The sequence below is a fragment of the Struthio camelus genome, chromosome 11 (assembly GCF_040807025.1).
Source record: "Struthio camelus isolate bStrCam1 chromosome 11, bStrCam1.hap1, whole genome shotgun sequence".
NCBI lineage: Eukaryota > Metazoa > Chordata > Aves > Struthioniformes > Struthionidae > Struthio > Struthio camelus.
In genome coordinates this window covers 7,834,605-7,851,363 of record NC_090952.1, presented here as the reverse complement: position 1 = coordinate 7,851,363, position 16,759 = coordinate 7,834,605, and the positions used below count along the sequence as shown (strand labels likewise).

Here is a 16,759-nt window from a genome sequence, read left to right as displayed (position 1 = left end):
TGGTTACAGTTCTTCTTTTCTTACTGTGTACAGAAGTCTTTATTGTACGTACAATAGCTTTCAGTGCTTCCTTTTTTAATAAACCGGGCAGCAGATAAGAAGTAGTAGCCCCTCATCCAGTGTCCCTTAAAGTTGAGGGAAGTATTTGCTCTGGCTGTGAGCCTATTACGGTTTCAAATTGGCTGCGTTGTTTGGAACCATTAATTTCTTAGCAGTTAGGTTGTGTATCTGTAACTTGAAGAAAATGCGCTCCCTACCTCAGTCAAGGACAGGTAGTGTAATTAATCTGTCTAGACACTGAGGATTCGGCAAAATTAGTTGAGCTCCTCTAAGTTTGCAGCTGTCTAAAGGGCTGGTCCTGTTTCATGACTTATTCCCTAGCAGGCTGATTCAACTCCCTGAACTGGTAGAAAGCATTTTTTTCTCTGTCTCTGTTAATTTTGGGTTAGTTTCCTGCCAGTTTGATGAGCTGAATCAAATCATCCAGTGATCAGTGCCAGAGGCAATATGAGGAAGAAGAGGGAAACGAGAGAGAAGGAAGGAAGGAGGAACTGCCTCTTTTAGAGAAAACAAGCTGTCTAGTCTAACTATGGCCTCTTGGATTTTCATTAAATAAAAAAGTGAGCCTTCCTATTGAAGATGAATATAGCAGGGGAAATCTTTCTTCTCCTCTGTATTTTTTTAATTATGTTTTCCCATGCCCTGTAGCAGAGGCATATAGCTAAAATATACATACTTTAGACACAGTTTTACCAAGTATTTCAGTTTTCCTTCATTTAATGAAAATGATACATGTTTTGCTTCAATTTTTCTGTTATACAGAAAGCGTAGTGTAAAATCTCTAGGGAATACTAACTTGGAGTTCAGCGCAGTAAGTTTCTCTGTTGTTAGCTCAGGTTTAGGGAAGACAGACCTAAGATACTCTGCTTTTCTTACAATCGTATTTCCCAGAGGCATAGGGAAACACAAATGGGAAGAAACCTGAAACTGTTGTAAAAATAAAAACTATCAAGAGTTTGCTTCATTGAAATACTTGCCTTCTGTGTTTTACTGGGATTGCCTTGCCTATTTAACAAATGCACTGGATAAACTTTGTGCCTCTTGTGTCACAGATATTTGATAATTGTGATGCAGTAAATTCTATTCTCTTGTAGTTAGATGTGCCTTAAATTATGTATCTGTAATAGATATGAAATAATAAATATCCCTAATAACTCAGCTTCAAGAACCTCCAGTTAATATGTTGCTTAATGAGTAATTGAGGCTACACGAGAAAAAAAAAAAAAAGCTCTGCAAACGCTTTACTTTTTTGCACGAATTTGGGTTTGAACAACAAAAATAGGTTGGGAATCTTTAGATACTTTATTGTGACAGATTAACGTAGTCATACCAAAAGAAGTTAGCTGAGAACAATAAGCCAAATTCATTGAATCCTAAATGCAAATTTTATTTTGCTTTTTCTAGCTTGGGCTGCTTTTTAAGACCTAACTTCTACAAAACCTAAATAGATATGACTATCCTTTTAACAGGATTTGGATTCATTCCTGTATTGGAGAGAAATGTGCTTCTATGTAAAAACGTAATCATGTTTCTTATTATCAAGAAAAGGGGGAAATCTAATTTTGACAACTTTAACTAGGGAAAAAAATGCCTGTGACTGAGTAATTCGACCTCTTTTACAAGAGACGTTACAATATGATGTGCATCTGGAAAGAACGCTCAGTACCGAACTAATGGATTGTTCAAAGGGGAACAGTATGTGGCAAACTCACTTTAAGATTTTGCTCTAAAATCTGAACTTTATTGTCAGGTGTAGGTAGTGGCAGTGAAGGTGGAAGAGGCAAAGCTGGAGCTAAGCTATTCCAGGATTTCCAGATGTTGAGCAGAATCTGGACTCACCCTTGGTGTTTGCAGCTGGACTATATTAGCAAAGAAAATAAGGTAAATTAGATATATCAAAATACTCTGTATTGAGAACTTTCCAAATAAGCTATGCCAAATGCTAGGTAAAGTTTCATCCAATTAATGGAAATCTTTGTTGCTGTGGGGTAGAGTAATTTTGCTGCTGTTTTTGTCGTATTTTTATTTCTGGGTATGTTGTCATTCTTAAAACACATTGCGAGGCCAATCCTTTGTGGAACTTACCATTGTTTAAATGAAGAATAAGCAGGTGGCTAAAGGTTTAATAAAAGCTTCTGGATGAGAGTACTTAATAAAATTTCTGTTTTTTCTCTTTTGAGGGCTATTTTGATGAAGACAGTCTGGATGAGTTCATAGCTTCAGATTCCGATGAAACTTCAATGAGTTTAAGCTCTGATGATTATGCAAAGTAATTGAGCTTTTATTTGTTGTTTGTTGTTGGATTTATTTCCCTAATAGAACTTAAGTGATTTGTATAAAAGTAAATGTTTATTTTATTTATGTTCTAATACCTTCTCTAGCAGGAGAATATTGTTGAAATAAAGGGGTATATAATTTTATGTTTCTAGGAAAAAAAAAACCAAGGGGAAAAAAGGGAGGAAAGAGAGTAGCTCAAGTGCGAGTGGCAGTGATAATGATGTTGAAGTCATTAAAGTCTGGAATTCAAGATCTCGTGGAGGTGGAGAAGGAAACGCAGAGGAACTTGTAAACAACCCTCCATCTGTTCCAAAATCGGATGAAGGTGAGTGCAGTGTACAAGTAAACCAGATATGATGCAGCATCCTTTTTTGAAAAGGTGATCTGAAAGGCCTGTCAGAAATTCTCCTTTGTTTGCAAAAAATGGCAAATTCCGTAACATAGTGAACCAATTTTGTGCTTACAGCCCCTGCTATTTGTAATGATACATGCCCATTGGAAAAATAAAGAGCATCAGTTTAAAGCCTGAGGGGTCTTGTGGTGGGGAGGCTGAACAGCTAATTTTTGAATGCGGAAGTACGAAATGATACAGGTTGAACAGAGAACGGTGCTGCTTTTCATCTCTGCTTAGAAGTATCGGTGAAATATGGATGGAAAGATTAAGAAGTATGTATGTCACTCCGTGTTGCACCTGGGATTTCAAATAGCTATTGAGCAAGCAGGTGGTTATAATGTGGCAGGAGTAGAAGACCTTTTTTAAGATTTGTTTTTCAAGCTGTGTGTGTCTGTATATTACGTTTTCATGTTTTTCTTTAATAATCCATCACTACTCATTTTTTTTCTGTCTTTGTTCCTGACACTGTGACGAGCATGTATTGTAAGTGTGTAATGGGGGTTTTGTGTACGTGAGAAATAGGTACACATACGGATTCTAATTAAATGTATTGATTACTTGCCTTATAGGAAGGATGAATTTCTGAATACAGATCATTTGAATGTTTAAGTCTGTCTCTTGCAGCCTTGCCCGATTTAATGTGGGTATAGAAGTGCTAAACAAACATTTGATGCTGTTCCAGAGGAGGCGTGGGAGTAGACTTGCTATCTCATTTCAAGTGGAGAAGGCCCTTCTGCAAAGTTTAGGGGTGAAGATGGGAACGGGTGGTGTATGTAGGATTTTCCCACTGTGCATCTGGGTCTCTTCTTTGGCTAACTTGTTTGTCATTCGCTGTGGGATTGAAAGATATATTCTGTAAAAGACTGTACGAAGGAAGGCTCAAATGTGAGTTCTGTCAGTTCTTTTTTTGCCCCCAAAATGTTACTGCTACGTCAGGATTGATTCGCTGTAATGTTTTGAGTTGCCCGTGAGATGGAACACTTTTCTCCTACTATGTAAGTAAATACTTCAGTCAGTTCAAAGTTTATAAGCGAAAAAAGTTGAGGTTATATTTATAATTAATCAGTTTGTGTCACTCTAATGCAAAGGAGGTTAAACCGAAGGCCGTACAATATCAGAAAAAGAAATTAAGTAATATAAATACAGATAATTCCTGGTTCCTGTCTGGCTTTCTGGTTCAGGTTATAAAGCTGAATATAAGCTTTCTCCTGGTTGAATTCAGCAGTGTTTCAGAATAAATACAATGTGAGTATCTTTAAAGATGGGCGTGCTTTGCTTTTGACACTTTGGAGTGGGTGATTTGGACCCAGACAAACCTGACTTGTTTTGCTAGGTGCGTAGTTTTATTGGTGTAGTTCTATGCTGAGAAATGGAATATTATAGTTCTTTCTTGTACTCCTGTATTTGTAGGAGTTCAGTCAAATTAGCAAAGCTAACTTATATCACCTACTAAGGCGTTAAACCCGGGATGGTTCCCGGTATGTGTTTTATTAGTTTAGCAGTAATTTTAGCAGGTGAGCAGCCGGTAAGATTTTATTAAAGAACTTAGCAAAAAGGCAGCGTACGATAGTGGAATCTGTTTGTTTGTTTGTTTCCCCCCTCTGTTATGAATTACTATAAAAGGAGAAAAAAGTACTTTTTGTTCCTATACCGTACTGCTAAGCTTGTCTTTTAAATTAGCCTAGGTGAAAAAAAATTCTAAATCTGAGCTTGACAAATAATACGAGATGGTTTACGTATGGTGAGTATTAAAAAACTGTAACATTTGGGAGTTTTCTTCCAGAGAGTTCTCTTGATAGGTGAACTGGGTAACTCAAAAGACTGTTCTTTTTCCAAGAGTTGTAGCTGTTTGTTTGAGATTGCTTCGTAAAAAGTTCTGTTTCAGTTGTTGTAATGTTTATGGATGAGTTTTCAAAGATGCATGCAACATGGAAACAAAGCTGTTCGTAAATACTCTGGGGGAAAAGGTGCAGATGGCAGAGCTGTTTGTCCAAATATTCTGTAACACAGAAATGAGATTTGTGACTGCATATTTTACTCATTTCATGCCATCTAATAATGAGGAGACAATTTTGGAGTTCAGAAGTTTAAGTATTTACAGAGTCTCATGCTTTCAGTTTTAGTTTTAATAATTTTTATTTATTTATTTGTTGCAGGTAAAGCTACATCCTCTTCCAATCCTGGCAGTCCAGCTCCAGATTGGTACAAGGATTTCGTTACGGATGCAGATGCTGAAGTGTTGGAGCATTCTGGGAAAATGGTGCTTCTCTTTGAAATTCTTCGTATGGCAGAGGAGCTTGGGGACAAAGTGTAAGTATTTTTAAGGACTGTGTAAATATATTAGCCCGTCACTGTTCTTCATTCAGTCTTCGTAATGCCGTAGCTCAGTTGTCTGAAACAAACATCCGTGTTGCATTCATTTTTGTCAGAGAGTTTTCCCGTACGTACCCGTATTCCGTCGAAGGCATTGACTCTGTCTAGAAAGGCTATTTCAAAGGTAGCATCAGAGTGAGGAGGGAAGAAAAAGAAACCAGTACAATGATTAAAATAACTTCAGAGGTGAATTTTGTGTGTTTCCCTGTTTCTGTTTTCAGCCTAGTATTTAGCCAGTCCCTAATATCACTGGATTTGATAGAAGATTTTCTGGAGCTGGCCAACGGGGAGAAAACTGACAAAGAAAAGCCTCCTATTTATAAAGGTGAGTGTCAGCGAGAACTGTTACACAGCTAATGACTCTTTTTCAACTCTCTGCTCAGTCCAAAGGGAATGGAGTTGAAATAAATTGTTTTCGTTAGACAAGTTGTCCGCTCTGTACCATGTCTGAAGTTGGCAGGGCTGCTGGTCTGCTCTGTAAGTTGCCTGTGCTATCCCATTATGGACTCTTGCTTCTGAATTCATTCTGTATCATCTGTGTTTAATATAGCCTGCACAAATTAAATGTTGATCATCTGAAAGGAGAGAAGGCGTTTTGTTAAATTTTACACAAAAGTGTCATTGTATGCTGATAGGTGGTGAATTCTGAGACTTCCTACTGAGAGAGAGAGAATGAAGAAAAGCTATACTACGTTAAAGCAGTGTTTGTTTTGAGATTAGATGCACAGTGTCACCTTAGGCTTTATAGGTACTGCAGTGGATTGTTTTATGGATTCCATGAGAGAGCAGTGTATTGAATTAATCATTTTCCTGGTGGTGTTTGAATGATGAGGAATTTCTCGCTAACCCCGGTGCGCAGGAAATTTCTTTTGTTTGCTCCGTGCAGTCCTCCCACTGCTCTTGACGATTCAGTTCATTTTCATGTGGAAGCTTCAGTTCCCTGTATGTGTGGATTGAAGAATGTCTTTGAATCTGTCATTCCTTTCAAATATCTTATTTCTAAGTATAAACACGTTGAACACTTGCGTAAGAGAAACGTGGCTTAGCAGTATCAGCACTGTAGTTTAGAGGAAGATGCTCCAGTATCTTTCTCTCTCACACAGATTACTGCTGCTGGCTACTGCTTTCTTAGGTTCTGAACGTTTGTCATCTTCCGGTTTTGAGTTGTCTGTATTTTTAGAGTCTGTCCCTGTAGTCTGAGCTAATTTTTAAGGCTTTTTTTCCTTCTTTGTAGCAGTTCTTTTGATAAGCAATTAGACTATGTATTATAATAAGATTCACCATATATAGACCTTCCGGACGTGACTCAACAAGCAGTTCCTTACAATTCATTGCACTGAGCAGTGTTGCTTCCATTTTAATTGATGACACAGTGGAGTTTGTTTTGTGTGCATGTATACTGCCAAAGAAAATGAAAGGTTAGTTCTGAATTGCAAGGGGAAGAAAATCTGCTTCTATCAGCTGCAATTTTTATGTTTTTTCATCTGGCAAGGAGTAGCCATAACTCACAGGATAATTAAACTCAAACAGCTGATCTGAATTTCAGTTCCAAAACGATTAGACCTTGACTTTTGAAATCTCCTTTTAAGGATTTACTTATGGATGTTATGTATGGGAGAGACTGTAGCTCAGACTAATTGAAAACATGAGTCTACAAAGATCAGTTAGAAAAATAGGGTTAGTACTATGACGCCTAGAGATTACATACAGTTACTTTTTTAAATCGGCTCCAAGTTAAAAAATAAACTTCTCTAGAAATGTGTCCAAATGACTGGAAACGGCGAGGAATCAGAGGAACTACCCAAGAAAAGCCTAGGTTCTTTTAAGATACTTCACTTAAAGTTTGACCTTGGTACACAGTTTGGTTATAACTTCACACCTTTAAAGCAGTTTTATACAGAGCACAGTTTGAGACATTTCATTTAATATCTTTTTTAAATACCAAAATCTTAAGAAGAAAAGGATAATGATAAATATTAGATGCTTTTTGTAAGGTAAAATGCTATTGACAATATTTATGTTATTCTACCCTTGAATTATTTTAGACAAAATGAGTTTATATGTGGTGGAGTTACTGCAATAAAGGCTTGTGGATGATCATTACCCTCACAAATGCTATTGCCATTGTTTTCTGTCGTGTTACTTGTATTACGTTTTATTGTGCAAGCTTCAACATGTAATCTTCAGAGCTTGCTTGAGGCAGGCACCTGTGTTCCTCCGCAGTGTTCTCAGTCTTGGGTGATTCTTTCCTGATAAACTTAATATTTCTTCCCGTTGTTTTAAAATGTCAGAGAATAGCATATTTTCTGTTAAATGTTTACTCTTTTTAGTGGTCTGAGTGTTCTGTATATCCAGTATTATGAGTCTGGTAATTACATAACCATTTTAATCATCTGGCTCTTGCATTTATAGGTGAAGGAAAATGGTTCAGAAACATTGATTACTATCGCTTAGATGGCTCAACTACAGCTCAGTCGAGAAAGAAATGGGCCGAAGAATTCAATGATGAAACTAATGTGAGGTGAGATCCGTAATGATGTATATGCTAAATTTTTGCCTTTTCTTTCCTTTGTTCTGTATTGCTTTGTTAGGTGAACCTCTTAAGGGTATGCAGATGAAAAAACATATCACGAGGGTGCCAGGTGCAGAACTTGCTTAATATTTTTGTTTTAAACATGTAACTCTTCTTTCCCCACTCCTTAGTGTGCGTATTTGTTTACTTCAATAATTGTGGCCAAATTGTATACTACTTTTTGGGGGGACTCTGTTTTCATCTTCTGTGTTTGCTGAAATCAGCTGCAGGTGTTTTCTATACTCACAGTTCACTTTCTTTTTAATTTCAACTGAAATGGTCCAAACATATTCAAGAAAGAACCAAGCAAATACATAGGTTTTTATCTCTCTTTGTGTTTGAAATCCTCCAGCTGTGTTTCTTTGAGCCAGTCTGCTGTTTCCATGTTTTGAATCAGAGGGGTTGCACAGTTTCTCTAGCAGCTCAGCAATCTCAGACTCGCGTTCCTTGGAGAACTCAGGGTTCTCCTGAGTTCCCGTGACTTGTTAACACCTAACTGATCTGCTTGATCTAACACCCCTCATGTATTAACTTCAAATTGATCTACTTCCTATGACCTACCTGCCACAAAGAATGCATGAGGTGTGGGAATCTCCCCAACATCTTCATCGGGAAAGACCGATGGAGAGGAATTGTTGACCTTCTTTCCTGTGGCCTTACCATCCCAAAGTGCTCCTCTTACACCTGTGTCATCAACCAGCTTTTACTGCTTTTGATGTATTTAAGCATCCTTTGCAAATCAGTCTTCAAATTCCCTTTTAACTGTCTGAATTTCCTGTTTATATTTGACTTCTCTTGTTTTATGGGCTTTCCTGTTCCCCTTTGGACAAGCTTTCAATTTTATAAGTGCCAGTCTTTTCTCTATGAACTATCCCTTGAATAGTATATTGAGCCATACACCTTTTTTTTTTTTTTTAACCTATTGTACACAGTTTACCTAGGCTTTTGCTGCAGTGTTTTGAAACAGCCTTCAGGCTGTTTATAGGCTTAGTTTTTTTTGGACTCCTCCTTTTAAGGGCTTGGGGGGCAGAGGGTTGTTTTGTTTTTGTTTGTTTTTTATTTCTTTTTTACTAATCGTTTCATTTTTTAATATAAACCTCTTTTTTGAAATTGAATATGCCTGTGCTGATTTTATTTGGCTTGCTTCTTCCGCTGCAATGTTAAACCGAAATATACCGTGATTATTATGTCATACAGGTTCTGCCACTAATACCTCTTGAGCAGCATCCTGTGCACCACTTAACAAAATTCCTTTAGCTGTGGTGTTAAGTGAATAAATATCATTTCTTGGGTGCAAATTCTCTGTAGCTACGTGCTATTAATCTAAAGTATTAGCAAAGTTGATATTTTTGCTTGCTTATGTGTTGACTTAAGTTAACTGCTCTTAAATACAATGATTTACATTAATCATGGAGAATACCAAGGTGCAAAAGATGATTGAGAGGCTGCAAAATATGCTCTTTAATCAGAAGTTATTTAGCTCAATTTAAGAACTGTTCTTAAACTGAGCTAAGTAAGTTTAACTTAAATTGAAGAAATATTTAGTAAGAAAACTCTAGTATGGAGTTTTGGGTGTAATAATGTGGTTCTGCTTTTATTGAAGAGAAATGTGCTTGAAGCTGAGGGTTTTTTAATTTGCTAAGATTTTTGTCATTTTGTTAAAGCTTTCTTATTGATCTGGATAACGTGCTTTGCTGCACGTCTTGCCCTCTGATGTGGCATGCTTGCATCTCTCACGCACGTGGCGTGCGTGTAGCCAATTGCGCAGAATATAACAAGCAGAGGCAGTTTGATAGCACAGTTGGCTGTTGACTTGACTTAGGTGTACCTCACTAGTCTTTCTAAATCAGCTCAAACATGAAGACAAAGAATGGTAAAGTATGATTTTAGTTTGGTACATTTTACAGAAATACAATACCTGCATTTTTGTACCATTTTTTTAAGTACTATTTCTCTACTGCAGCTGAAATAGATAATTGCACAAAGGTGGGAAAAGGCGCTTCTGTACGAACAAAACTTGCAGCAGTTTTCATAATCTGCTGGCCATATTAGCCTTTAGGTTGATCTTTCCCGTTTTGTTGATGCCATTAGAAGGTTTCTTGCCCAAGAATTCATGCTCGCGATTTGTGATAGATTTCGAACAATTCCATAGTCTGTAGAAATCGTCTTTAAACTACACTTTATCTTAATGTGTTTGTCTCCTGTTCTTCTGACATTTTTTGTCAGTTTTCCGTTTAAAAAAAAAAGAACGAGTTGGGGCTTTCCAGTCTGATTGATTTAGATAGGCAGATAGGTGCAAAACTGGACAGTGAGTTTAATGAAGCTGAAGGTGCTACATCTTCCTAAATTCCTTTAAGAAGAATGAAGTTAGTTAATGGCAATCATTTTAAATGTACAAAGAAATAAAAAAAAACAAACTGTATGGAACAAAGCAAACTGATTTAGTGTTTAATGCTCTTAATATTATATAGTGTATTTTGGCAGGTATTTGTAAAGAGCCCATTTTAAGTTAAGCCTGAATGCTGATGATAATGAGAAAAAACCGACCCATCATGGAGACAGTATCATGCTAGTGTTATCCTTTGAGTTTGTTAGCCGCAGAACAGTTTCAGTAATGCAGGGTATGCCTGTTTAAAATTATGGTTTAATTCAATATAACTTAATTTTATTACATTTTGAAGAAGCTGGAAAAAATATATATTTTCTCTTACCCACTAGTTCTTGGTAACAATTGACTTGCGAAAGTCTCTGATCTGTATTTATGAGTGTGTACATTTGGTTTGCTCTGGGTTTTGCCTGTGTAAAATCTCTTACCTATTCTATGCTTAATACGGTATTTTAATGAAGCTTTTGAGTTAGTTCAACGTATGAACAGTTCCACAGTAGCACAGCAACATAGGAACAGTAATTTGTTTTCTAAAATACTAAAATTGTGTAATTTTTCTTCATTCCAGAGGACGCTTGTTTATTATTTCCACTAAAGCAGGTTCCCTTGGGATTAATCTCGTGGCTGCTAATAGAGTAATCATCTTTGATGCTTCTTGGAACCCATCATACGATATCCAGAGTATTTTCAGGGTGTACCGCTTTGGGCAGAACAAACCCGTGTTTGTGTACAGGTTTTTGGCTCAGGTATGTTCCTCTCTGATATTTTTTGTGATATTCTGGTCCTGCAATCAAGTCTGGAACCAGTAAGTGTTCGGACTTGAGGTCAGTAGTGCTCATCACTGATCCAAGCATGTTCCAGGCCTATCTGATACCAATAGTTGGCCCAAAACCATTGAACAAAATACCGGAGGAAAGGTATTGGTAAAATAAACAAGAACTGAAGTTATTTCCTGTTAAACACACCTCATCTGACACTTTGTGCAATACCAATCTTAGAATGTCACCAGTCTCACGCATAGTGTTTCCAACCTTTTCTAATTTGCACGCCACTAAAAATTTTTCATGGAATAGGCTGCCTAGAGGATGGTTCTCATTAGGCAATAGGCTTGCTTAACGTAGCTGTCTTCTGGAGACACCTTAAAAGTAGTCTGTGGGGCCCTGAAGATCTAGCTGGAATTAAAGCACAGGGAGCTAAAGATTTTTTTTTTATTAAAAGGCATCCAATCATGCTTTGAAAACTTGCATCTTGACCTGTGGGCCTTACAGGGGTAGTAATCCTGATGGTCACTGGTCTGTGCTCTTTTGAAGTATATGGCTGTATTTCTGATACAAAGTATCTTCTAGTCTTCAGTTGTTACCTGGTAGATGGAAAATCTTTTCCCAGTAATAGTGCTTAACTCTTCATCAAGTCACTTTTCCACTGCCAACTTAAATAGATTGCTTTTTGAAACACATTGCTGTCAGACATTTTTTTTGCAGTCTATTTTTGTAGGTCTTCATGTGCACTTTTGAACTGTTGGTATCCTTTTTAAATTGCAGTGTTCAGAACAGGCTCTGCTGTTCTTATACTTCACATAGCCATCCTTTTTTTTTTTTTTTTTAAAGGTAATTTTCCTGCTTTTTTTTTTTTCCAAAGATCTAATTTGTTCTTACACAGCTGTAATGAATTAGTCTTGACTGCCACTCTTCCCCCCGCCACGCCAGCACTGTATGGTATCTGTTTTCCTTTTTACAGGCTGATCAAGGTAGCAAAATAAGGCACATGCTGTGGAAATTGCCATTCTTTGTTGTAATCATACTTGGGGGAATTGGAGCAAAAGCTGATCTCTTCAAAACACTCCTGAAAAAGATATTGCTTGCTGTAGTCATCAGCCGTATGATACCTGTCGCATAAACAGTTCACATTACTGTGTGTACATTTCCGGGAGTAAATATATTTTTTTTCTCAGCAAATGAAGGAAAGGGTTTTTTTCAGATAACTGTAGGTGCATGGTCAAAGAACCTGAAAATAGAGCACTGTTGCATTGTTACATTTATTGATGTTTTTTCTTCTGTGACGGAAGGTCCAGTGTTTATATGAACATGAATATCTGTGTTTTCCAGGGAACAATGGAAGATAAGATCTATGATCGGCAGGTAACAAAGCAGTCATTGTCTTTCCGAGTTGTTGACCAGCAGCAGGTTGAGCGTCATTTTACTATGAATGAGCTTACAGAGCTGTACACTTTTGAGCCGGATTTGCTGGATGATCCTAATTCAGAAAAGAAAAAGAAGAGAGATACACCTATGTTGCCAAAAGTAAGTTGATGCACACCATAAGGAATTACATGGTAGGAAAAAACTTGTGTGTGATTAAGAGCATGGCGTTCTTATCTTGGAAGGGAAGAGAGTGCTGTGAAAAGAGTAGTAGCGTTCACTTTGAAGGTGGGTGAATAGCAGGGAACATAGTGACATATGTAATTAGTAGAATGCATGATATAATGAAAATAGGTAATGAATTTCCCTTCAGTCTAATTGACGGTACATAGAAAAAGATGTTCAGTTAAAAGGCAAAATAAATGAAAACAAAACAAAAATACTTTTTCACCCAATTTGAATGAATAGAAGCTTTGCTCAAGGAAACTGGAAGTCAAAATTCAAAAGAATCAACACCTAAATGAGTGCTGATGGTATGTAGCATTAGCTCAATAATGACAACAAATCTGTGAAGAGATACTGTGCTTCAGGGTCTGGCTTTTGTATACCTAGGTAAAACTTTGTAATAGGCAAATTAATCCATGCTCTATTTTACCAAGTCTTTTTGTTTTTTTAGTTTACCTTGTTTAGCTCTTCTTGTAGAGACCGTTGATAGAGATAGCGTACTAAAATAGATAAACTTATTTGCTGTTTAAGTGACATGCAGTGAATGTGGCGGCACCCTAACTAGTGGTTCGTCGTTCCATTGAGTAACGGTTCAGTATGCTATGAAGTATTTGGGGAACCCCCCCAAAACTACTAACCAAATTTAAAAATAAGCTATGATTTTTACAGTCTGGCAAAAAAAAAAAAAACTTCTGGAGAAAGAATGACTAGATCATTTATTCATTGTTTGCATGTCAGTTTGCATTTAAGGCTAGACCTAAGGTGTTTTAGTCCTTTGTCTTATTCTTTATGTTAGGTGTTGTCCACGTGCAATGTCATGTGGTCTGCTGAAGACGAATTCATCAATAAGCTGTTGTGAGATCTTTTTTGCTTGTCAGGTAGTTGTCAAGTGAAAAAGCTAGTAAACAGTAACACTTAAGTGTGTGGCCTGCAGTTAGTTAACTGGTTAAATTTCTGAGTTACTGCTGTGTTGTGGGTATTATAAATGGTCTGGGTGTAGGAAGGGTGGAGGTTTTCTAGTTTGTAAATAGATTTATTTTCAATGAAAATGGCACGTTTTCAATTCTGGACTATCTGTAGACCAGTATAATATAATAAGCTGTGGTTAAGCATCACACTGCCGTTCTTAATGGTTAGGCAGTACACCGTTCTCGGAAATAGAGCCTGTTAGACCACCTACAGCGTCCCTGCAGCTGCCAGGGCCATTCAGGAAGGGTTAACCCTATAAAGAGTCACTGTAACACATTCATTTAAAAACCCTTGACAACAGACTTTAATGGCTAAATATAAGCTCTTATTGTTACGCTGATTCTCGGTATAAGCAATAAATAGTAGATAACTGAACTTTTTATTCTTCTCTTTTGCTATAACTTTTTATATGGGTGAATTCATTTTTTTTAACCTCCCCAAATAAGTTCCTTTAGCTTATAAGTAATATTTCTTAATTATTTTCTTTTTATGTTCTCAATTATTTTATGCCATATACATTTATACTTCCTCAAACTAGTAGTTAATGCATCACCACATGCTGCCACTGTGTATTTTTAAGAAAGGTTGAATACAGGAAAACCTGTGAAGCAGCTGAATATGATTAATGCTTTGAATAAATAGTCCATTGCACTAATTGTATCTTGAAGGTTACTTATTTTCTTTTATAATAATATATCAATTCATGAAGTACAGTGTAAAAGAGAAGGTTTATAAACTCCAAGCTTACTTTAGCATCCAGCTGTAAATATTAAGTTGCATATTAATTCCCTTCCAACCAGACACATGAGGTTCGTGTCAGGGAAGCTGAGTACGAGCTTTTAACCAAATCCCTGGCTATAAAGAAAGCAAATCCGTGTATTGGAGTTCTCTTTGTTTTTTCCTGGATTTAGCAGATGGTCTTGAATGGAATTTCGTTCTTGCTAAGATGCACATCTTAACGTCTACTGTGTGCAAATTTCTAAGCTTTCCTTGGATTTGATGTTTGAAAGAGCTAAAAACTCTCAGGTCTATCCATCCTGCTTTTAGCAGTTTGTGTGTGCGTTCGTGGAAAGCCAGGCTTTGCGTTCCTGATACTCTCGCAGAAGATGGAGTGCCAGGCATTAACCCCCCGATAGCCTTTCCTTTGCTTTGTCCCCCTGAGCTGGTTCTGGGTCTGTGCTAGGGCAGAGCAAAGCTGGCTGCTGAGCTCCCGCTGAAGTTGAGAGCTGAGCCTTCTGGGTACTCCAAGCGCCATGCAGAGCGTACTGTTTTCTATGTACGTTTTCAGCTGGCAGGCAGAGTAGCCTGTGGCGTGCGGGGTGGTATTTTCATGTTTAGTTGGTCTGTTTGTAATGAAATACTTCAAAGTGTTGGGGGGGGGGGTGGAGGTGTTTTGGGAGCTTTGATAAAAATCAGTAACGGTCATTTTAGAAAGTATTAATTGCGGTTTGGGATTTGGGCAAGGTGTTGGAGAAGAGGAGCGAAGCCTGTCCTGTAAGGACATCAAATAGCACGTGCTATCAGTCATCGTTAATGAATCCTGGGCACCACGTGCAAAGAGAAACGCAAAAGCAATAGTTACGTGTAGGGTTCTTTCTGGGCCGATTTTGTCGTTGGGTTGGCTTGCCTCGATGAATAGGGCTGAGGGTCAGCGGTAGTATACTGTCACGTAGGAATTTCTGTCAGAGAATTGTTTCATCTCGTCCTTAAATTTACTAGGAAAAATGTAAAGACAGAGCCCTTTCCCCTTAACTTTTTGATTATTCCACTTTTTTCTTTTTTTCCTTTTTTTCGCTGCATTTGTCTTCCCTGCGGAGCTGATAATGATTTTTTTATTTTCATTCTCTCCACAACTGTTCTTGCTTTGCCCACAAAACCGAGCTAGTCCACCAGTAGCTGCAGTGACTCCTTCCCGATTCCTGTGATCTGCTTAACCGCGTTGTGGCTCGTGCCTAACTTACCGTATCACTAGTTTAACTTGTATGCTTTATTGCACGCTCTGTTCTTTTTAGTCTGACCCCTCCTCTAGAAACCTTACGTAGACAATCAAAGGCAAATATCAAAACAGCTCGAGGAAATATTGCAGGGGATGTTGTAATGCTCTAAATTGTGTACGCTTATTCATTTAGGAAAGTTCGCTGTTCCTTATTCCAGTGCAATTTTAAGAGAGAGGCATGGTTTAGCTTTATAATTGTAGAACAGTAAAATCAGTTACCGTCACACTCTTGTAGCGTGTTTGGGAAAACAAGTTGATTGAAAAGACTATTGATACGCTTACAAAACTATTTAATCGTGACATCCGTTAATTGCACCCCAACCGGAGGTTAAAGTGTTGTTTAAGATCATGCGGCGTGAGACTTGGATGCTTTGGTCCTGGTAAATTCAGCACGCCCAACCTGACTCTTCTGCAGCTCGTACTTGGAAGCAAAGGCCAGTAAAACTTTGTGCGGACACTTCCCTGCATTGCTGTTTTCCAGCATTTAGCTACCTACCCCTTGCTTATAAAAACTGAACTGTTCCTGTAGAATTATCAGCAAAACACAATAGGCAGTTAGGCTACAAGGAGGCTTTTGTTTTGCTTTTTGCAGGATTTGTGTGTAATTCTCCCTCTTTGTCTTCAGGCCTTTTCATCTTTTACAGCGTAACTTGAACAGTATCGCTGCCTAATTTTACTACTGCGGACAGTATGATGAGGGGCTTACCTATGTAATTCTTAGCATCGGGGTGAACTGCACAATAACCGCACATAAATATATTAGAAATATTAAGAAAAACCACAGCTGGACTCCGAAGGAAGAGCTTCCCCAGGACATGTGCAAAACTGTTCGAAGGGTTCACTTCTGAAAGGCAGACTTTCCAAGTGTGGCTTTTAGTGGGAATTATGCGTAGGAATTAGGTGAAATGTTTTCTCTTCCATCTTTTCGCCAACCGTCTGAGCATGGACGTGGAAAATCCTAGAGGGGTGATAGGTTTTCTGCTGGATGTCTGCAAAGCCAGCCTACTTCTTGACTCAGTAGAAATCCTGTAGTAGTAAAGATTTTTAGCCAGGACTCCTCAGGGCTGAAGGTTGGGGTTGTTCTTACAACTCCTAGTTTTGACACAGTTTTCAACTTTTTTGGTATAAGAAAAAGTGTTCTTTAATTTGGTTGCTTTTAGTGTGTTGGGAGAAGGCACTGTAGTTTGCTTTAAAAGTCAGAAATAAAGCCCTTGTGTAAGAGAAGAAACAAATACCGCTGGTTTTAAAAATACTTCCTGGAGAATTAATTTTCTCAGTAATCCTAGTTTCAATCAAAGAACAGTTTTCTTAGGAAGTGTTGTTAATGGGGGAATATGTTGAAAGTTGCTGTTTTATATGAAAAGTCACA

General features: G+C 37.7%; 1 protein-coding gene across 5 annotated transcripts in view; it reads left to right on the top strand.

Annotated features, from left to right (window-relative positions):
• ATRX (ATRX chromatin remodeler) overlaps window positions 1-16,759 on the top strand; it is an 88,375-nt gene that overhangs the window by 60,174 nt on the left and 11,442 nt on the right. For all 5 annotated transcript variants that reach the window (XM_068956588.1, XM_068956587.1, XM_068956589.1 and 2 more), the window contains 8 exons: window positions 1,811-1,941; window positions 2,241-2,329; window positions 2,490-2,662; window positions 4,888-5,041; window positions 5,326-5,429; window positions 7,517-7,625; window positions 10,631-10,808; window positions 12,168-12,362. In XM_068956588.1, the coding sequence (XP_068812689.1) occupies window positions 1,811-1,941; window positions 2,241-2,329; window positions 2,490-2,662; window positions 4,888-5,041; window positions 5,326-5,429; window positions 7,517-7,625; window positions 10,631-10,808; window positions 12,168-12,362 (1,133 nt within the window). The remainder of the gene's footprint in view (window positions 1-1,810; window positions 1,942-2,240; window positions 2,330-2,489; window positions 2,663-4,887; window positions 5,042-5,325; window positions 5,430-7,516; window positions 7,626-10,630; window positions 10,809-12,167; window positions 12,363-16,759) is intronic.